Consider the following 22,304-nt stretch of genomic DNA (forward strand, 5'->3'; position numbering starts at 1 on the left):
AGCACAAAATAACTAACAATTACTATGAAAGCAAAAAGTACAAGAGATGAATGCACTTACAATTTAAAAAAAAAAAAAAAAAAAACCCTCGTTTTCTCACCCAAATTCTAAAAACAACTTAGTTCTGAGTAGAATAATATAATCCTGCATTGCACCCATATATATAATGTTACACTTGAAATAGAAAACAAAATCCACGCAACTACACAAAACCGCGTGCGCCATCAACCTAAACATCATCGATAGATCAACGTCGATCGAGTAATCTTTGATCTATCAAGCTCCCATGTTTGATCAATTAACCATGGTCTAAATTGTCTAAAAAGCAACTATATAAAAATAGTGTCTCGACCAATCGAGACATGAGATCGATCGATCGAACCCTCCTATTCCTAACAAATAGAAGACATCCTAGCAACCACATGGTGTGTTCATACCGTCAGCACAAACTATTAACAGATCAAATGGTTCTTTTTCTTCTTTTTTTTTTTTTTTCTTAACCATTCGAGGAGCAATTCTCAATAATACCGATGGCCAAAAAAGGACATGGTCAGCGTTTCAATTAAAAGAGTCCGCCCATCTGATGGCTAGGCTCGTTCAATTGTTTCATTTTTAGCAAGTGCCATCAACTACTCGGCCCACCATACGGATGGTGCAAATGCATTAACCACACAACTTTTATTTATAGCCATAACAATGTTCTTGGATTGGACATCTACATGTGGCCAACGCTACAAGCCATTCTTCTATTCCGCTCGATTGTGGACAGGGCACACCCCAGAAATCACAGTAGTTGGATGATCCTGGCTACCAATTGTAGGATCTCTACCCATTAACGAGCCTCATCTTAGACGGTGTATAAAAAAATAAAATAAATGAAACAAAACTCTCGTATTAAAATATTTCAAGCCTTTGATTCAAAGTTCGTGACCACCGTTCATATTCAAAGGAAAAGAGTCGCACATGTGTGTATTATATGTATATATACGTGTGTAGTCTATCCACCACCCAAGATGCAGCCCATGATATAAACGTTTTGGATCATCCCAACGTATCGTATTGCAATAAGCTCGGATGTATTCCTACAAACCCCATCATAACAAAGGGGCCAGTCCACTCATATGGTACGCATGCACGTGGAACGCATGCTGGTTACAACTTTTTCAAACCATCCATTCCATCGTACGCGTGGGGCCCACCTGATAAATGGGTCAGCAGGATTTTGGAACATTCACTATTGGGACCACTTCTACTCTCACGGATATCTTCTTCTGCGGTTTCTTTGGGTGCCAGTCCCGCACCATAGTACCATCCAGGGCCAGGTTCCCGCCGTTGGATCGCACATGTGTCAGAGATCTGGGCCATCCATCAGCTAGTGTACTCTGTGAACATCGCCTGGACTGAAAATAATATCAGTTTGTTGATCAGGCAGATCACATTTGTACGAGACAAATGTTTGCCAAGCAAAAATGTCCAAAGGTCCAAATTCAAGGTGCATGTGCGGCTTGCTTGATTAGCCTGCTAACCTCGATTTTTGTACATGCCATGCTCGCAAGACCCACTACCTCATGAAAGTCCCAGATTAGTTGTACGTGTGCCATCCAACGGTGGGAATTCTAGGAAAAGAACCTCCCCTTTGCAAGGATAGAAGGGGGACCCGCCCCAGCAATAAAAGGCTCTGTGCCCTACTATAATGTGTCTATGATCTACTCCGTTCATCATTTGGTATAGCTCATGTTAGGGCCCGAGCCCAAAATCCCAACTGATCTAAAACTCAGGTGGGCCACACCGAAGGGAAAATTGGGCCCTAAGATCGAAATCTCCCTGAGGCCCACCATGATGTTTATATGACATCCAACCCGTTCATAAGGTGAGTCCCACCAGGATAAAGTGAAAAACAAAAATATCAACCGCACCAAAAACTTCGGAGTCCCCTAGAAGGTTTCCATGGCGTAGGAATCCCCATCCTCAATTTTCCCTTGGTGTGGCACGCTCGAGTTTTGGATCTCCCTCCTTTTTAATCTAACATCCTGACACGAGCTGCTGCCAATGATGAACGGAGTGGATGTCACACAAACATCGCGTTGGGGCCCACATAGGTTTTTTGTTGCACGGGAACGTGCGGCCGAGAGAACGGGCCTTTATTTCGAATCTTATGGCCGCGCAGGAAAGACGAACGGCAGAATAAGACGATGGAATAGTACTTATAAAAGGGAGGGAAAAGGGAGAGGGTGGTCTCTCCAAGATTTCACACACAATCACCATCTCTCTTTTCTTTTCTCTTCTTCCATCCTTTTTATCTTCTTGTTTTCTTCTCCTTTGAAGAGAAAAACAAGGTAAGGAGAAGAGGGAGAGAGAGAGAGCTTTTTATTCTTTGTAATATGGACGGTGTGAATTTAACAAATCCTCCTCTCCCTCCAGGCTTCAGATTCCACCCCACTGATCAAGAGCTAATAATACATTACCTGAAGAAGAAGGTCTCTTCTTCCCAAACTCCAGCATTCTCTATAATCGCAGACGTAGATCTCTACAAATACAGTCCATGGGAACTCCCTGGTTCTTCCCTTCTCCCTATCTTTCTTCCTTCATTCACAGATGAAGTTACGTAAATGGTTGATGAGATCCAACGGTCACTTTTTAATACCGTACATGCATAATATGTATGTGACGATCTGAACCGTTCCTTTGTCTTATGAACCCTAGGAATGGATCATATACTGGAATTTAAAATGGCCAAGCTTCGGTGTAAACAAATTCTTAACTAGATTTTCGTGATTTTTGTATGATGCTTTAAGTGGTTAGGATTTCTTTAACCCGATAATATGATCTAGCCCTATGATCATGTGGGTCCTACACTTTTATGATGGTTGTCCTGGGTGAATGAACGTTTCGGATCACTTTGTGGAATCTCATGCTTGTGATTAGGCCTGTTGGTGTCCATCTCTTGAGGTGTGGTGGACACCGTTCATCACCACCTTTTATTAATGATCAGATGGTTGTGATTAAAAGTATGCATCAGATGTTCATGTACGTTCCATACGTTGCATGATTCCTTATAGATACATATGCGTGCATGCATGTGTAGCGTCTAAGTTCTAAATTTGTTTTTGGCATGGTTGGTAATTCCTCAGGGAAGGCTTTCTTTGGAGAGAGTGAGTGGTTCTTCTTTAGTCCAAGAGATCGTAAGTACCCAAACGGAGCTCGGCCAAATCGATCGGCTGGGACCGGTTACTGGAAAGCTACTGGAACTGATAAACCAATCCTTGCATCGTGCGGATCACAGTGCCTAGGCGTGAAGAAAGCTCTGGTGTTCTACAATGGTCGCCCTCCCAAGGGCGTGAAAACAGATTGGGTGATGCACGAATATAGGCTCCTTGAGGGCAGCCCTGGCTCTCAAAGGCTCAAGGGATCCATGAGGGTGAGTCTCATTTCTTCAATTTTCTCCTACCAATGATGGATGTGTAACATATATACCGAAAATCAGTTTGCGTATACACATGGACCAACATGCACACATGCAAGCTGATATGGTGTGGGGAATCTGAGCTTTCCACACTAATCGGGTCTCCTGCCTAAAAAACAAGCCCTTTCACTACTAAGGTTGGCTATAAATTTTCTTTTTCTATCCATCCATTTGTTGTATACATTGGCCCACTTGAGGAGTGACCCAGACCTGATTTTTAGGCCAGAAGGTTTTAGCAGCGTGGCCCACTAGGTGGAAGGGTTGAATTTCATGCATGTATGTCATATTGGTGCAAAAGCTTGGGCCTAGAGAATAAAAAACGTGGACATGGAAAACCCTCATGGGATTATCAGAAAAAACAGTGGAATTCGACAATAATTCTGTTATTTGATTTACAGCGTGATAATAATTCATGAAAATATTGAGAAGTCATGTCAATGGTAAAATAGTTGAGAGGCATTTCTAATGACTTGAAAATCTTTTTGGAGACTTCCATATCCAGGTCTTTTTAATGAAAGCTTGGAAATGGAGATAGAAATCATATTTACTGTTTTCCACAACCAGTTACAAACTCAGTTCTATAGAAATTGAATTCATTTCCATAATGTTCTCTCAATCCAAACACCCTTCTTTGGACTTTCTTTTTACTCCTAATATTTTTTTTTTTTTTTTTTTTTTTTGTTATAGTTGGATGATTGGGTCCTATGCCGAGTTCGTCAAAAAAGCCACATACCATTACAAATCGGAGAGAAACATGAAATTTCACTCAGTAACTCCCATTTATCAGATATTCAATACATGGAGAAACAAGCCATGAGAAAGAGAAATGATTTATTCGAAGAGAGCGATTACAAAGTGCTAGCTTACCTCATGAGCTCTCAAGATGGTTTTGGTGCATGTGACAACCTAAATCCAAGCTACCCAAGGCCCACCAAAGCATCAAATCTGGACGTTGGTTCTCAAGGAGTAGGCAGCCTGCAACTACCCAATGTTTCTTCAGTCCAACTCATGCGGTCATTCTCCTTTGGAGGTTTGGATGAATACATGTTGCCACCGAGTAAGAGACTTAATATGAGTGGGAGCATGGATGAACTATCTCCTACTGAATCCACCTCTATCCCTTCATGTTTCTCCGATTTCATGGTGTAGTTATCCGCCTTTTTTTGGGTCCCTTTGAAGTGAAAATGAAGGGTGATGATCCAATGGGCCATGTATATAGGATATGAAATTTGTATCAATCTTTATTTAAGATAATAACGACCACTGCTATATGGGGCTGTTTAGAAATTTGTAACAAAGGTGACATGTGGTGGACGTGTAAACATTAGTAATGAGATTGTTTGGGGTATTTAAGCTGAAGGAAAGATATGAAATTTCTTTTTTGATAGGTCAGCAGGTTGATCTCAACCCTTGAAATCATATGTTGGGCTTTGATAGGATGCAGTGTCATATGGGAGATAGAAGGTTATTACCTTCTAATCATGCTTTATTGATGATCATAGCTTCTGACTTGTGGACTTGAATATGAGCCATGCTTTACCTTTCAATGTTTTGAATTCTATCTTCATAGAAAATCATCCGTTCAACAAATATGTTTCTTAAGAGACCATCATGTATCATATAATCCAGAATGTGAGCAAATTCAAATCATCGTCTAAGATGTGCAATACAAGGGTGAAAATCACCCCATGGTAATTGTAGTAAGGTGGGCAATAAATCTTATCAAAACCCATATGGCTGTTTTTTTTTTTTGTTAGCTTCTTAGTACACCCCACTGTCAGTTCACACTTCACTGTTAGCCACCCCCACTAGGGAATCGATACCAAGACCTCAGTGTTGAAACGAGGTATCTTTCACTCAGTCTACCACTTGAGCTATGGATCAGGGTGTAAAACCCATATAAGCTATTGATGTAGAGTGGGTCACAGATGCTTTCATGGCAAAGATAGATTAGATAAGGCCCAATCGGAGGTGGAAGTGATTAGGACTGCAAGAACCTTAAAAATGCTGTATATCACAAACCGAAATGAGTTTTTTATAACGTATTATATATGATTTGGGTAGGATAAACTACTTTAGCTAACTAACCTACTATGCTGGGTTGCCCGCCCCAGATTTGCAGATTCCACCATATTGAATGTTAAAGGTCCATTTTATATATTTTCATTCTTACTATAAATAGTAAGTTTTAGTTTGATCATAACTTTTAATCGTCTTATGTTTTAGGAGTCGAACTGTCCCAAGCTCGACTTTGTTTAACTCGTGCACACCTCTAGGTTTGGCCCGATGATAAAATTTCAAGATTGCCTAACTAGGCCCATGCTGGGCTTGGGCCTTAGCCCTCGTGATGTCAGACTGGGCCAGGACCTGACCAAATGTGGTCCGTTGATAACCACAGTCACCTTGCGAACCATTTGAAGTAAACTGACTAACAAAATACCAAGGTCGGTGGCTAGGATCGTCTAATCTCAACTATTTTTGGGGGGAGGGAAGGTCCATTAACAGCGGTCTCCGACGGATAAAGGGTCTGGATACGTTAACCATGGCCCCCGTTTGGACAAGCTATTGTGGTTATAATCGGGTCGGGTGGCTTAGAAAGTTCGCACTCATGCCCGTGTCGAGACAACCTTCGACCTTCTCGTGAAAACTAAAATGACGAAACTGCCCACTACTCTCTTTCCGACCTGCAAATCCAACAAGTGCATCACCGTCATTTAACCGACATTTCCTTCGCTCTGTTTCGAAGCGGATTACGTCCGGCTCCTGCCTCACCCAAGACGGTGCGGCCCTTACCGTGGGGCCCACCTTGATGTACATATTGAGTATCCACGCCGTCCATCCGTTTTTCCGGATCATTTTAAGGCGCGAGCGCAAAAATTAAAGATATCTAAATCTCGGATGGACCATATTAGAAGAAACAGTGGGGGTCGAACCTTCCACCATTAAAACCTTCCTAGCAACCACGGTAATGTTTATTTACCATCCAACCTGTTGATAATGCCTGTACGAGAGAGGGGGGGGGTGATATATATATATATATATATATATATATATATTAGCTTGATCCAAAGCTTTCGTGGCCAATAACAGGTTTTTAATAGTGACTCAACACTGTTTCTTACGGTATGGTCCACCTGAGATTTCGATCTGCTTCATTTTTTGGGTCATGCTCTGATATGATAAGGAAAAACCGATGGACGGCGTGGATAAATAATACATATATCAAGGTGGGCCCCACGATGAGAGTCGAACCGTCTTGGATGAGACCAGGCCGCACGTAATCCGCTCCCGCTAGTTCAGACCCCGCTCCCCCTTTCCCCATTTCAAAATATTCCCATCGCTTCCAACTCAGAAGAAAGAGAGATATGAAACGGAGATGAGGCAGATGCTCGGGTTTCGAGGCACTGACTCGAAAGACACAAGTGATTCTTCTACCAAATCCCTCTCACAAAGCCCTCAATCCTCTTCTCCGACCGTCGTCGCTGAAGGTCCCGTCAGGCCCCTTCGTCTCATCTACTGCGACGAAAAGGGCAAGTTCCGCATGGACCCCGAGACGGTCGCGGCCCTCCAGCTCGTCGAAGGCCCTGTTAGTGTCATCTCCGTCTGCGGCCAGGCCCGCCAGGGCAAGAGCTTCACCTTGAATCAGGTTCTCCTTAATTCTCTCTCGTTCTCTCCCTTCCTCGCTCCGTTTTAGGGTTTTAGTTCCGTTGATTTGAAGAATCAGTCGAATACTTCCTTTTCATGCGTTATGGGGAATGGCGTTCTCGTAATTCTTTCTATTTGGAAGACTGCTTAGCTGCACGTAATTGTATTTAGCTTTATAGATTCTTGAATCTCTCCATGCATTTACGGGGTTGGGTTGCACAGTTTGCAGGTGTGTTAGCAGTTTTGATATCTTTAATAGGGCGGAATTCCTGAAGGCCGATATATCGATACTAACGGCCGATATATCGGCCGATATTATCGTTATCGCTTCCCAGCGACATGAAACCCGCATGAAACCACTCAGAAGTTGAAGAAAAAGAAAAAGAAAAAAAAATGATTGCATCTCGCGATATATCGTAGGAAATTGCCCACATTATCATCGATATCGTAATTATCGAAAAATAAAAATAAAAAGAATTTAAATAAATAAAGAGAGGAAAAACTGAATGTACCGTGATTGGAGGTCGAATATGGTGGGTTTCGATTTCCCTCTTTCTTTTTTCTTTGAATCCAACGGAGATGCGTTGCAACGGAGATTTCGGCGAAGGGATTTCTCCAACCGAATTTTCGGCGAGAAATCGGGAAGATTTGAGATTTTTAGGGTTCTGGAAGCTCCGGAACCTTCTTCCCCCTTTCGAAATGCAGCTTGGAATCCTTTGGAAATCCCACTGCATACTGCGTACTGAGTTATTCGTACGCTTTATCGTACCGATGAAACTCTGTGGGCCCACCGTGAATGAACGTGGTTTATCCACGCCGTCCAACTATTTTTACAGTTCATTTAAGGGGTTGATCCCAAAATTGAAGCATATCCAAAGCTCAAGTGGACCATACCATATGAAACAGTGGGAATAATGATTTCAACCGTTGAAAACTTGTCAGGCCCTACAGTGGTGTTTATTTGTCATCCAACCTGTTCATAAGATCACAGAAAACAGGGATGATGGGAAAACATAAATATAAGCTTGATCCAAAACTTCCTGGCCCTCAGGAATTTTTCAATGGTATCTGTTCAATTCAGATTGTTGCCAGTGGTGCGGTCCATTTAAGCTTTAGATATGCTTCAATTTTGGGTTCAAGATCTAAAATTATCTTTTAAAATGGATGGAAGGAGTGGATAAAATATATAAATCACGGTGGACCCAATAGTTTTTACTAAGTACACAAAACAAAATGCACCGTTAAATCCACCCGTAACTCTCGTGGATTGGTGCTACGTGAGCGACAACTTAGTAGTGGGTGTTACGCATACTGTAGGGCCCACATTGATGATATGTTCTAGATCCAATCCATCCATTCGTTTTTATAGCCCATTTTATGATTTATGACAAAAATAAAACACATTCAAATATCAAGTGGATCACACCACATTAAACAGTGATTAATGAACACTTACCATTAAATGACATGGATCTGCTAAATTTTTCTGGTGCGGTCCACCCAAGATTTGGATCTGCTTCATTTTTGGAATAGTATTATTAAATTATATGAAAAATAAATGGACGGCCTGGATAAAATATATACAGCAAGGTGGACCCCACATATCCTGTCACAGGACTGGCTGTTGTACCACACAGGTTGTGTGGTGCAAAGACGAGCGCTCTCTCTCCTGGTTGTACGAATCGTGCAAAGGAGATCAAAGCCACATGGGCCACACAATGATGTATTTATTATATCCACCCCGTTCATCTATTTGGCGAGATCATTTTAGATCATTAGCCGAAAAATAAGTCATATCAAAAGCTCAAGTGGACCACACCACAAATAGCTGTGGGGATAATGATTCTCACCATTAAAACGTTTGTAGGACCCACCATAACATTTATTTTCCATCCAATCTGTTCATATGGTCACACATACCTGGATGAAGAGAGAAAACAAATATCATATTGATCCAAAAATTTTGTTACCCCATAATGGTTTCAATGGTAGACGTTCAATCCTCCACTACGTTTTGCAGTGTGGTCCAGTTGATAATTGGATCTGCCTTATTCTTCGGCTCAAGCGTTGAGACTAGCTCGCAAAATTGATGGGCGGTTTGGATATAAAACATACCTCATGAGGGACCCACAAAACTTGTCAACACACTAGGGTGCGTAGTACAGCAGCCAATCCACTTCCGCGGATTTCCTGCGAGAAATTTACGACTGTGGACCCCACCTTTTATCCAGCGGTTTTTACGAAGCAATACAAACTTAGAATACGCATTTGGACCTCCTCGTACGGAGTCTGAATTTCAGGACGAAAATACCCCTCCTTTTGACGGAAACGGAAACGGATTCGGTACTCCCCCTTGCCACCAGCTAATGCGGACGGTCGGTGGTCTGTGGACCCCACCATGTTGTATACTTTTCATCCATGCCGTCCATATATTTTTCCAGATCATTTTATGGTATGAGGCCAAAATTAGGTATATCCAAATCTCAATTGTACCACATTACAGGAAACAATTTTGAATGAGCGTCAACCATTAGAAACTCAGGTGGAGCCCACTGTGATGTTTGTGAGAAATCCTCCCCGTCTAAGTTCATTCATAGGGTCACAAAGACCTGGATGAATAGGAAAAGCAAATTTCATAATGATCCAAAACTTGTGTAACCCCTAAAAGGGTTGCAATGGTAGACGTTCAATTCCCCACTGCCTTTTCCAGTGTGGTCCACTTGATTGCTAGATCTGTCTTATTTTTCACCTCAAGCCTTAATTCGAGTTTGCCAAATAGATGGACGGTTTGGATATAACACATACCTCATAATGGGACCCACAAAAATCGGTGGGGATTACAATAGGGAAAAAGAAGAAAAAAAAAAAAGAAAAAGAAGCCAGCGTGTTGGGGTCGACCGGGTCAACCCGGTCAACTGGGTCAGATTTGGGTCTATCACTACGGATTATAACCGTAGCCAAAACTGTAGTGCTATGCACTTTTTTCTTCTTCTTCTTTTTTTTTTTTTTTAAATTTTTATTTTTATTTTAATTTTTTACATGGAGAACATTTTCCCCCTTACATTTTTCTATAATACATAATTATGTAAATATGCATATATAAGTATATAAAAATATTTTTCTATCTTTTAATTCATTTTTTTGTCTATTGATTTAATAAGCATATCTCTTAAACTAGAATGATTTACTTAGCTTACCACATATGATTTTGAAGTAGGAGAAGCTAATTTAGCCAATCAACCTAGTTATTTTCCAAGATTCCATTGGGTCATTGGTCGAAAATCCATTTCATTCAGTTCATGGTCAATTTGAATCACTTCGTGGTCAAACTAGAAATTCAGCGGGACAAACATGAAATTGAGCAAGGCAAACATGAAATTGAGTGGGGAAAACTAGAAAGAACTTTATTTTTATTATATTTCAATATAGGACTTATTACATTAGTTTATTATATTTCAATTACGTGCTAATATTTTTGTTATTACATTAGTTTGTTATTTCAATTACGTGCTAATATTTTTGTTATTACATTAGTTTATTATATTTCAATATAGGACTTATTTTTGCTATCTATGATTTTATTAATTATATACGTGATTATACATCATAAAGAACTTCATTTTTTTCTTTAAAAAACTAAGCTAAAATATAGGACGACTCCTTTAAAAAGTCATGTAGCATAGCACGCAGTCTATTTGGGAGAGAGAAATCCGACATATCTTGTTAGCTTGAGTCCTTGGAAATGACGTGGAGAAATGAGACCCGACATTTGCCACGTTGTTTTTCTTGTTTTTCCCGCTCATATTTCAGTTTGTTTCGCTATTTTTTTAGTTTGTCCCGCTGTTTTTCTTGTTTGCCCCACTGTTTTTCTTGTTTGCCTCGCTCATATTTCAGTTTGCCCTGCTGTTTTTCTAGTTTGCCCCGCTGTTTTTCTAGTTTACCCCACTCATATTTCAATTTGCCCCGCTGTTTTTCTAATTTGCCCCGCTCATATTTCAGTTTGCCCCGCTGTTTTTCTTGTTTGCCCCGCTATTTTTCTAGTTTGCCCCGCTCATATTTCAGTTTGCAATTCTAGTTTATTCCGCTCATACTTAAGTTTGCCACGTTGTTTTTCTAGTTTGCCCCGCTCTTATTTCAGTTTGCCCCGCTCATATTTCAATTTGCCCCGTTGTTTCTACTCCCAGCAACCCCTATAACAGCAATACCGATAATTTGTATTAGTATATATTGTAAAACACTTATATATACAATATTCATATTAAACTAATCAGGTATCCAATGGGTAACCAATTAAGTACTGTACCTGACCAAATTTACAGTGTTTAAAAGTGATGGACCGAAATCCGACCAGATCTGTAAGTAGGTCTAGAAAGTGGATCTAGATCTGTTTAAATTGGGTTGGGTCCTTTAGGTACTCGAGTTCCAGGTACCTGCTGACAGCCGGGTTCTCTAGCATATCCTGGGCTCAAAGGGACAAATGTATGAAGGGGCAGTTTTTTAGATGATATCCTTCTCACTATGGCTCGAAGCAAAACAGATAAGGCTATCCCTATCTTAGTGGAAAGAAATTTCAGTGGGCTTCAAGGAGTATTTTGCACAAATTAAACCCCCAGGACAAAGGAGGTTAGCTGGAAGACCCAAAAAGCTCAGAATTCCATCGCGTGGAGAGGAATCGAAAACAACAAAGCGTGGGTGATGCAAATAAACTGGACATAATCGCCGGAAGTGCAAGTTTTCCATATCTGAAAAATAGCATACTTTGTAATTTATTTAGTGTTTTAATGTATAGCATACTTTGTAATTTTGGTGGACGATGAATGAATTTTCTACTTTGTAATCTCGTTCACAACCTCATAAATTTCATGATATTCTTCATCAAATTAGACCAATTAATCATGGAATATCATTAATTTTCATCCAAACAACAATTGCCTATAAAATTAGATTTCTATACCTAAGTTTTCAAATTGCTTTAAAAATCCAGGAGTGGCTACCATACAGGGCCTTATTCTTTTTTTATTTAATAGAAAAAGAAGCTTTAAACAAATCTTTCTCTGTGTTTTTGCAAGTTAAAAACAAGCCCATATTTCACCAAACCAAATTTTTTTTTAAAAATAAAGCCCTTGTTTTATCTTAACAAAGAAATGCATTCTACCGTAGCAACCTCAAATAGGCAATTACTAGTTTGCCTCGATCATATTTCAGTTTGCTCCGCTGTTTTTCTAGTTTGCCCCGCTTATATTTCAATTTGTCCCGCTGTTTTTCTAGTTTGCCCCACTGTTTTTTTAATTTGCTTCACTCATATTTCAATTTGCCTCGCTGTTTTTCTAGTTTGTCTTGCTCATATTTCAATTTGCCCCATTGTTTTTCTAGTTTGCCCCGCTCATATTTTCATGTATTTTATAGTCATTTCGCTTCACTTTAAGGTCAATTCAATGCATTTCACGGTCAATTCCCTTCACTTCACTTTCATGTACCCAAAAATGATGTAGATCCAAAGCTCAATGGGCCACATGATAGAAAACAATAGAGAATGAATGCCCCATACTCATGAAATTCAGTTTTGGTGGGCCCTAGACTCAATGTACATGGTTTTGGGTAATATATGTCTTTAAGTATAGGTTTAGAAGATGAGTAAGGTTTGGAATAATACACTCTAAATCAATATACATTCTTACGGCATCTTTTAACATAAGCATCCTGATGAACATCAAGTTGTTTTTGTGTTTCAATAGAACATCGTTCCACAAATGAGAATCAAAGGAGACCCATGAAATGTTGTTAGCAAAATCTCCTTCAAAGTAGTATCCTTGTGTCATAAGCTCGTATAAGTGAAGGCTATGGTCTTATGATCTAGAATGTTAGCCAGATGGGCTCCACTGTGGATGATCCATGCCTGGAAAAATACAAATAGGATGATCACGAACCTTATGACCATTGTCGACCAGATGGAATCTTGGAAAATAACTAGGTTGGTTGGCTAAATTAGCTTCTCCTACCCCAAAATCATATGTGGTAAGTTAAGTAAATCATTCTAGTTTAGGAGATATGCTTGTTAAATAAATAGACAAAGAAATGAATTAAAAGATAGAAAAATGTAAGGGGAAAAATGTTCTCCATGTAAAAAATAAAAATAAAAAAATAAAAAGAGAAAAGAGAAAAAGTGCATAGCACTACAGTTATGGCTACGGTTATAATTCGTAGCCATAGGGCAAGCTCTGACCCGGTCGACCGGGTCCCAACCCAGTCGACCCCAACTCACTGGTTTTGTTTTTAGTAAGGCAGCCTATGGCTACGGATTTAGCAGCCTCTATGGCTACGGATTATAACCGTAGCCATAGGTACCATGAATCCGTAGCCATAGGTACCTTGGTCCAGGGACCTGATAAACTGGGTCAGCTAGTTGGGGTCGACCGGATTGGGACCCGGTCGACCGGGTCAGTTGTCTTGCTCACTTGTTTTTTTAGATTTGTCTAATTTTTTGTCTTATCTCATAATGAGAGTAGTTAATTCATTTTTTTAGATTTGTCTCATTTTTTATCTTATATCATAACGAGAGTAGTCAAAATGAATTGACATGAGACACACATAGCTTTTCCAGAGAAAAGGCAGCACTGAGGTTGAGGGATGAAAAGATAGTCAATCTGGAAGCATAGGTATGTTATACCCACTTTACTGAAGAAGAAGAAGAAGAAGAAGAAGAAGAAGGTATTTTTCTTTTTTCTTTTTCAATTGATGCTCACATGCTCTTCGCCCAACATTTATACCACCCTCTTCTTTTTTCTTTTTCACACATAACAAACATAGTAAGAAACTGTTTGAGGCGTCGGAAGACTTCTCATATGCAGTCATGTGCTAGATTAATTGTTTATCACCAGTTAAAAATCCAAAGTGTGCAATGGCTTACTATGCCTGGAATGTATGATACCCAGATGGTTGAATGTGCTCAAGGGATCATGTCTGACATGGTAAGAATGTATGATACCCAGATGCTTGAATGTGCCAGCTTTGCCAAAGAGATACAAGAACCTCCTTAGCTCAACATTGAGCCTGCTCTTCAACCACCTGTGCCAGCTACAGACATAGGTGGAGATCACTATGAATGAGAAACATGGATGAGATGTATGTGAAGTTTGGTGGAGAAGGGGGGCTCTATATGATCATGGGATATATGAATAGAATAATAGGGAGCTGTATGTTATACCATAGAGAAGAATGTTGATGTGGGGTGAGGGTATTTTGATGTAGTGCCCTATGCCGACCACGGTGACCAGGAGGGCTAATGAAGATTCAAATAACTTGTTTCCAATAGTAGGCGATTGAAACATGTCTCTTTTCTTTTCTTTAAATTTCTTTTTCTTTTGTTTTAATGGCATTCATCAGGTATAATGAGATTTCAGTCCAACAGTAGTGTCGTGCCAATCTTTTTTTTTTTTTTTTTTTTTAACACGAAGAACTTTATGTTTACCTACATACATTTTTCTAATACATATTTATATAAATATGTATATATAAGCATATAAAAAAAATAATTCTCTCTTTTTATAATTTCTTTCTTTATTCATTTAACAAGAAGATGTTCTAAACCGAAATTATTTACTTGACGTATCATATATGATTTTGGGCTAGGGGAAGCTTCTTTAGCCAATTAACCTGATTATTTTCCAAGATTTCATCAGGTCAATGGTCGAAAATCCATTTCATTCACTTCGCATTCAGTTTTAATCAGTTTGCAGTCAATTTAAATCAAACTTGAAAATGAGCGAGGCAAACTTAAATATGCATCTTGATTTCCAATTGAGATAGCCAAAGAAGCCACAACAGAGTCTGTTGCAGCGACTGTCCTCTCTGATGAGCACATAATCTTCCATGGCCAACTCTTGTGATCCATCTTAGACTATATAGCCTGTAAAAAAATTTAACTTTGTAGACTATATAATCACGAATTGAGATGAGTTCCTACTTTTCTAAGTCACATTAAAAATAATATTAAGGAATATATCTATTTCTTGTATTGAAAACCTATTCTTGCTTGAATGTAGATCTCATTTAGGAAAAAAGATGGATAACAAAACCATTGGAATATGTGCTCAGAGGTATATCAATTACAGGGATGGCAGATAAAACCATTGGAATATGGTCCATTTTTTAAAAACTTTGCCACTGAAAGCCATTGGAATTGAGATGGGGATGGAAGAATCTGATCAGGAACTGAGTTTTGAGCATCCATAGCAAGGCAGACCACTGAAACCTAGCTTAATACTAGTTAAGCCTTGAATTTTTGTCTGCTTTGATTGGTCCAGTGGCAGCCTCATGCGCGTTCAGCGGGGCAAACGGAAAGTTGGAAGGGGCAAGTATGAAATTGAGCGGTGCAAACATGAAATTGAGTGGGGGAAACATGAAAACCAGCAGGGCAAACTAGAAAATCAGCGGGGGAAACATGAAAATTAGCGGGGCAAACTAAAAAATCAGCGGGGCAAACTAGAAAATCAGCGGGGAAAACATGAAAATCAGTGGGGCAAACATGAAATTGGGTGGGGCGAGCATCAAATTGAGCAGGGCAAATATGAAACTGCCATTAATGACCTTAGTTATGATATATGGTAACAGATGAGGCTGAAAAATGTATATTAATTGAACATTGAGTGATTAAAAGCATTAACTAGTTATACGAGATTAGTAGAGAAGGACAAGCTCTTTATACCAGATGACCTACACCTAAAGAAAATTTTCAAGTTAAAGGGTTGATTGCAAAAGGGCTGATTAAAACTAATTGGGTTATCGTGATTAAAGAAGGCTATCGTAATTAGAGAAGGAATGCGGACTGATCTGCACAGACTTGGAAATTTTATGCACTCCAAGATTACTGTAAACCTCGTACAATGTATATTTAATGATGTATATAATACAATGTATATAACATGTAATGGTACATGAGGGGAACAACAATGTACAATGTACATTCAACAATGAAATTAATACTCCGTATAATACAACATCTTTCAAAAATTCCTCCCATCCCCTGGACAAATATCATCTACATACTACAGACAAGCAATCATATGTTATTGACAAGCAACATCTTTCCAAAATTCCTCCCATCCCCTACATATTGGCTTGGAGATTACGGCAGAATTTTCATCACCTGCAGAGATGGATTTAAAAACATATCAAACATAAAATTCACGAGATAAACATCGTCTATAAAATCAGACATAATTGAAAACAAGCTTCATATGAACTAGAAATAGAAATTGAGCGAGGAAATACCGAAAATTGTGCGAGACAAACTATAATTTGATCAGGGCAAACTGCAAATTGAGCGAGGCAAACTGGATATTGAATAGGGCAAGTTGGACATTCATTGTAGCAAACTACTACCGAAAATAGTAGGAAAGATTTTAGAGAATGGAATGAAGATGATGATGGGTTTAAGATTGTGGAAGAAAGGAACGTGACTAGAAGATGAGAAGGTGTGTGGAAGAAGAGGAAGTGGGTTTTAGGCAATGGGTGTAGGATGATACAACTTACATTTCGACCGAGCTTCGGGCTTCGAGCTTCGGGCCTGTTGTTAGGCAGATTAATGGTCAAAACCGTCGACCGGCTACGCGCATAGGACAGCGAGATGGGGTCGACCGGGTCAACCCGGTCGACCGGGTAAACGGCTATTTGAGCCAGATGGGGTCGACCGGGTCCACCCGATCGACCGGGTAAGGTCACACTGTAGATGGACAGGATAGTCCTTTTCCATCCAAATTCGAGCAACAACAAGTATAATTGTCACTATTGTAGATGGACTATGCCCCTTCTAGTGTTAGCACACAAGTACGTAGTTAAGAAGAAATGCACCAACAATTCATATTCAACGGTGAAAAGACCAAAAATAGAATCTTACTATTTGGAAGTTTTTGAGCAGGGTCCATCCAAGATGGGTGCCATTAAATCAACGGTGTAGATAAAACAAACATGGGCCTTACATGTGCAGATTTGATGTACAAAATAGACGTTCCTTATTCCTTGGAAAAGTCGGCCCCTTATATACTAACTAGGGGTATGTGATAATGATACGAGATATTGAATTCAAAGTAAAATATTTCATTCAAAGGATTACTGTAAATGTTTGATAATTGGGAGGGGATTAGGTGTAGCCTGGCCTCCCCAAGACGATGCGACCCTCACCGTGGGGCCGATCTTGATGTATATATTCTATATCTATGCCGTCCATCTGGTAATTTTCTAGATCACTTAAGGCATATTCCATAAAAATTTTTAAAAAATGAAATAGATCCAAATCTCAGGTGGAACATGCCATGGGAAACAATGGTGATTGACCATATATTAAAAACTTTTTGTGGGCCACAGAAGTTTTGGATCAAGCTGATATTTGCTTCTTCTTTTTTCCTTCATTTTAGGGCCTGGCTAATAATCCTGATGGCATTTTTCTTTTTTGTCAACCTCACTCAGCAAAACCAGGTTTCAACTCATTTTGTCAACCATACTTAGCAAGTAATGTTATTATCAGGCCCACACAGGCATTTCGTCAAACACAATACACATCGGTGGGTTTGCATATTTATATAATCCTCAAATATAACATATGTATAGTATTTTTACGGATATTTGGAAAGAGAAAACCAGATTAAATGCTTCAACCTAGGGTTTGGGTCAAGGGTCGTCAGAACCTATCCAACACATGAAGTTTATAAAGATAGTTGGAAAGAGAAAATCCAATTAACCTAAGATTTGGGTCAAGGGTCGGATCTCACCTCTTAGTTAATTCTAGCGAACAACAAAGGAGTTCTTAGGCTATGATTCTAGCGAGGCATATGCATGAATCATAGCATTAGACTTTAGTACTGAAATTTCCCGAACGATTTATCTTCCGGTTCTCTTTGTGTTAGTTGTGTCAGGACACATGCATGCGGCCATAGCTACGAAAATTGGAAGAGAGCTCGAATTTGTTACCTTTTATCAGCCACACTTCACATCTACTACGGTAGGACCGAGGTCTCCGGCGAATACACCCACACACACTTCGTCCATGTTGCCGAAATTGTTGTAGGAGTGAGTGAAAGAGAGGGGTTAAAGGGTTTTATACCCTGGTTTTAGGTCAGTTGGCCCCGGCTTTCGCTAATTCACCCAAATGGCCTTATTGGACTTTATTCCGGTCACCATTTCTCAATCAAAGGTCAGATTTGACTGCCCCGCTGCAAGGACATATCTTCAATATTCAAAGTGTAAATTTAGGTGAAATCTGAAGGCCGAAATCCCGGGATTGGCCGGGCGTGCCAAACAGAGTCGGTGATCTGATTCCAATCCCACCGATCTTAAGACAATCCACTGACAACATCATCATTACCTTTAAATCCCATCCAATCCATCCTAATCCGTTAAAATTTGCCAGGGACGTGTTTAGTTCGAGGGATTGGAAGGGATGGGAAGGTTTAATCCCGGGATTGGCCGGGCGTGCCAAACAGGCTGTAGCAATCCAGTCTAATAGCAATCCCATGGATCTCAAGACAATCCACTGCCAACACCATCATTACCTAGAAATCCATGCCATCCACCGTAATACCATTCAATCCCTTCCAAACCACCTTACCAAACGGGCCCTAAAATCAACGGGGCAAACTAGAATATCAGCGGGGGGCACTACAAAAACAGCGGGGCAAACTAGAATATCAGCGGGGGACACTAAAAAAACAGCAGGGCAAACTAGAATATCAGCGGGGGACACTATAAAATAAGAAAATGGCCAATCCATAATAAGGCCATCTTGTACAAATTGCTGAAACGTGACTAAAGATAGGTGGTAGGATTTGGGCAAACATTTAGGGCCCGTTTGGCCAGTCGGATTGGAAGGGACTGGATGGTATTGGAAGGGATTGGAAGTTAAATCCCGGGATTGGCCGGGCGTGCCAAACAGAGTCGGTGATCTGATCCCAATCCCACCGATCTTAAGACAATCCACTGACAACATCATCATTACCTTTAAATCCCATCCAATCCATCCTAATCCGTTAAAATTTGCCAGGGACGTGTTTGGTTCGAGGGATTGGAAGGGATGGGAAGGTTTAATCCCGGGATTGGCCGGGCGTGCCAAGTAGACTGGATGTAGCAATCCAGGGATATAGCAATCCCATGGATCTCAAGACAATCCACTGCCAACACCATCATTACCTAGAAATCCATGCCATCCACCGTAATACCATTCAATCCCTTCCAAACCACCTTGCCAAACGGGCCCTAAAATCAACGGGGCAAACTAGAATATCAGCGGGGGACACTACAAAAACAGCGGGGCAAACTAGAATATCAGCGGGGGACACTATAAAATCAGCGGGGCAAACTACAAAATCAGTGGGGGAAACTGAAAAATCAGCGGGGCAAACTACAAAATCAGCAGGGGAAACTGGAAAATCAGCGGGGCAAACTACAAAATCAGCTGGGGAAACAGGAAAATCAGCGGGGCAAACTATAAACTTAGCGGGACAAACTACAAAATCAGTGGGAGATACTAGAAAATTAGCGAGACAAACTACAAAATCAGTGGGGAAACTGTAAAATCAGCGGGGCAAACTATAAATCTAGAATTTTTGCATGTCTATCATTTTATGGCGTGAGCAAAAGAACGGATCAAATCTAAAGTTCAAGTGAACTCCACCATTTAAATAGTGGACAGTGACATCCACCGTTCGAACTTCTAAGGGCCACGGTAGTTTCCAATAAAGCTAATAATTGTTTTCATATCATCTATCTCTATGTTATCTTATGAATAGGTTGGGTCTCAAAATACATAAGGGTGGGCCCAATTTGAAAAACATTTGGCCCATTGGTGTGGCCAATTTGATATACATTAGCTTTGACATTACTATATGATTGCACGTCTAGGTGCCCATGTCCAAGTTCTTTATCTTCAATATCATTTACTTCCCCTCGCTTCCTCAACTCCTCACCCTCCTCCTCCATCACAAAACGTCCCCTCCGTGTACGACTACATTCCTTCTCCTTAATAAACTCTTCTCTCTCATTCACTAACTTTTCCTATTTTTTGTTGTGCATGTTCCATTGTATTAATTTCCTGTTTTCTTGATGTGTGTGTGTGTGCAAAGAGACAATTTCGGCCGATATGGATCCTATAATCTGATACGCCCAGTATCGTATCATTTTAGGGCCTGGCTGATACAGTCACAGCATTATTTAAAACCTTCCTCAGAAGTCAGAAATCCTTCTTTATCATTTGAAGCAGCAATCTCGTGATGTGCTAGCCTGACACTCATGGAAACTTCATTGTCCAACATTACCCAATTGGACCTCCATACTCCATGGAGTACTAATCAAGTGATAAAATGGATGTTATTTACGGTTTTGGTTTAATGGAGCTAACAGAGTTGAGTCAACTCCAGTGTCTCTCCATTGCCTAATCTCTAATAAACTCAACCAATCATCGTGGCTCTTACCTACGTTTATGCTTTAGCCCCAATCCTTCCATCCCATTCATCCATCGCCACTTTCAAATATCAGCGGGGGAAACTAGGAAATGAGCGGGGCAAACTAGAAAATCAGCGGGGCAAACTAGAAAATCAACAAGAAGTGGTAGTATCAACAAGAAGATGTTGTTTTCATCTACATTTATAGTTGGTGAATTGGTCATATTTTCTTTTTCAAGAGAGTTGTCATCTTTAAAGAGGCATGCCTAAACCCTTTTATAAAAACATAATAGTCAGCGGGGAAAACATGAAATTGAGGAGGGCAAACTAGATAATCAGCGAGGCAAACTACAGATTCAGCAGGACAAATCATTAAAATTAGCGGGGCAAAGTAGAAAATCAGCGGGGGATACTAGAAAATCAGCGGGGGAAACTAGGAAAATCAGCTGGGGATACTAGAAAATCAGCGGGGCAAAGTAGAATATTCGTCGCCTGCAGAAATGAATTGAAAAACATATCAAACATAAAATTCATAAGATAAACATAGTGTACAAAATTGGAATCATTTCTAAAAACAATGTAGCATTTCATTAATTTGAGCAAGCTTCATATCAAATATAAATAGAAAATGAGCAAGGAAATACCAAAAATTGGACGGAGACAAACAATCAACATAAGCTATACATTGATCGGAGCTAACAAGAAATTGGAAATTGAACAGGGCAAGCTGGACATTTTACCAAGTTCAACGTTGGCCAGTTTAGTGAACATTTATAGTGGTAGTATCAATAACAAGATGATATTTGCAACTACCTTTATACTTGGTTCATTGGTCATATTTTCTTCTTGAAGAGAGTTGTCATCTTCAAAGAAGCAGGCCGAAATCATTATGCCCACTGTTTTCATCGCAATATGTATACACCAAAGCCCCATATGTGGAAGGGAACCTAGACATTGAGGGTGGACACCTAGACATTCAGCGGGACAAACCTGAAATTGAACGGGGCAAACTAGAAGATGAGCGGAGGAGACTAGAAGATCAGCGGGGGAGACTAGAAGATCAGCGGGGGAAACTAGAAGATCAGCGGGGGAAACTAGAAGATCAGCGGGGCGAACTAGAAGATCAGCGGGGGTAGACTAGAAGATCAGCGGGGTAGACTAGAAGATCAGCGGGGAAAATTAGAAGATCAGCGGGGCAAACTCAACAAATAATTTCGTAGCTTGAGCCGAAAAATCTAAACATATCCAATGTTCAAATGGACCACACCACATGAAATTTTGAGTTGAACTTCTAATGTTGATCATTTCTTAGGGGCCACAGAAGTTTTGGTTCAAGCTTACAATTGTGTTTTCTATTAATCCATATATGTATGATCTTGTGAATAGGTTTGATAACAAACAAACATCACTGTTGGGCCGGCTATGGTTTCGACGGTAGAAATCATTATGCCCACTCTTTCCCACGGTATGATCCACTTGATCTTTTAATATGCTTCGATTTGGGGGCTAAACCCCTCAAAATAAATGAAGAATCGGATGAACTGTGTGGATATATTACATACATTCATTGTGGGCCCAACTAGTGGAATTTCACCACCTACGGATACTCGAACGCTTGACCGGGTGTTGAAACTCTTAGGAGTCTACCACTCGAGCGGGACAAACTGAAATATGAGCGGGGCAAACTAGAAAAACAGCGGGGCAAACTGAAATATGAGCGGGGCAAACTAGAAAAATAAGTGTAACAACCCGATCTTTTCAATACC

The 22,304-nt window shown here is 40.1% G+C and overlaps 2 protein-coding genes across 2 annotated transcripts in view; both read left to right on the top strand.

Annotated features, from left to right (window-relative positions):
- Positions 1–2,381: 2,381 nt before the first annotated feature.
- On the top strand, positions 2,382–4,665 carry LOC131238751 (NAC domain-containing protein 2-like). The gene is made up of 3 exons (XM_058236359.1): positions 2,382–2,556; positions 3,132–3,418; positions 4,151–4,665. Exons 1-3 carry the CDS (start codon positions 2,382–2,384, stop codon positions 4,610–4,612), a joined length of 924 nt encoding a protein of 307 aa, XP_058092342.1. The 3' UTR covers positions 4,613–4,665.
- Positions 4,666–6,823: 2,158 nt separating this feature from the next.
- Positions 6,824–22,304, top strand: part of LOC131241121 (uncharacterized) — a 30,783-nt gene continuing 15,302 nt past the window's right edge. The window contains exon 1 of the mRNA XM_058239793.1: positions 6,824–7,086. Coding sequence (XP_058095776.1) covers positions 6,840–7,086 — 247 coding nt within the window. The 5' untranslated portion in view covers positions 6,824–6,839. The remainder of the gene's footprint in view (positions 7,087–22,304) is intronic.

The sequence above is a fragment of the Magnolia sinica genome, chromosome 3, assembly GCF_029962835.1.
Source record: "Magnolia sinica isolate HGM2019 chromosome 3, MsV1, whole genome shotgun sequence".
NCBI classification, from domain to species: Eukaryota; Viridiplantae; Streptophyta; class Magnoliopsida; order Magnoliales; family Magnoliaceae; genus Magnolia; species Magnolia sinica.

Bases quoted from the DNA above. Each gene is read 5' to 3' on its own strand.
- LOC131238751 (XM_058236359.1), top strand. From the start codon at position 2,382: ATGGACGGTGTGAATTTAACAAATCCTCCTCTCCCTCCAGGCTTCAGA. The intron at 2,557-3,131 runs GTTCTTCCCTTC...GTAATTCCTCAG, and splicing joins CAGTCCATGGGAACTCCCTG to GGAAGGCTTTCTTTGGAGAG. The intron at 3,419-4,150 runs GTGAGTCTCATT...TTTTTGTTATAG, and splicing joins GGCTCAAGGGATCCATGAGG to TTGGATGATTGGGTCCTATG.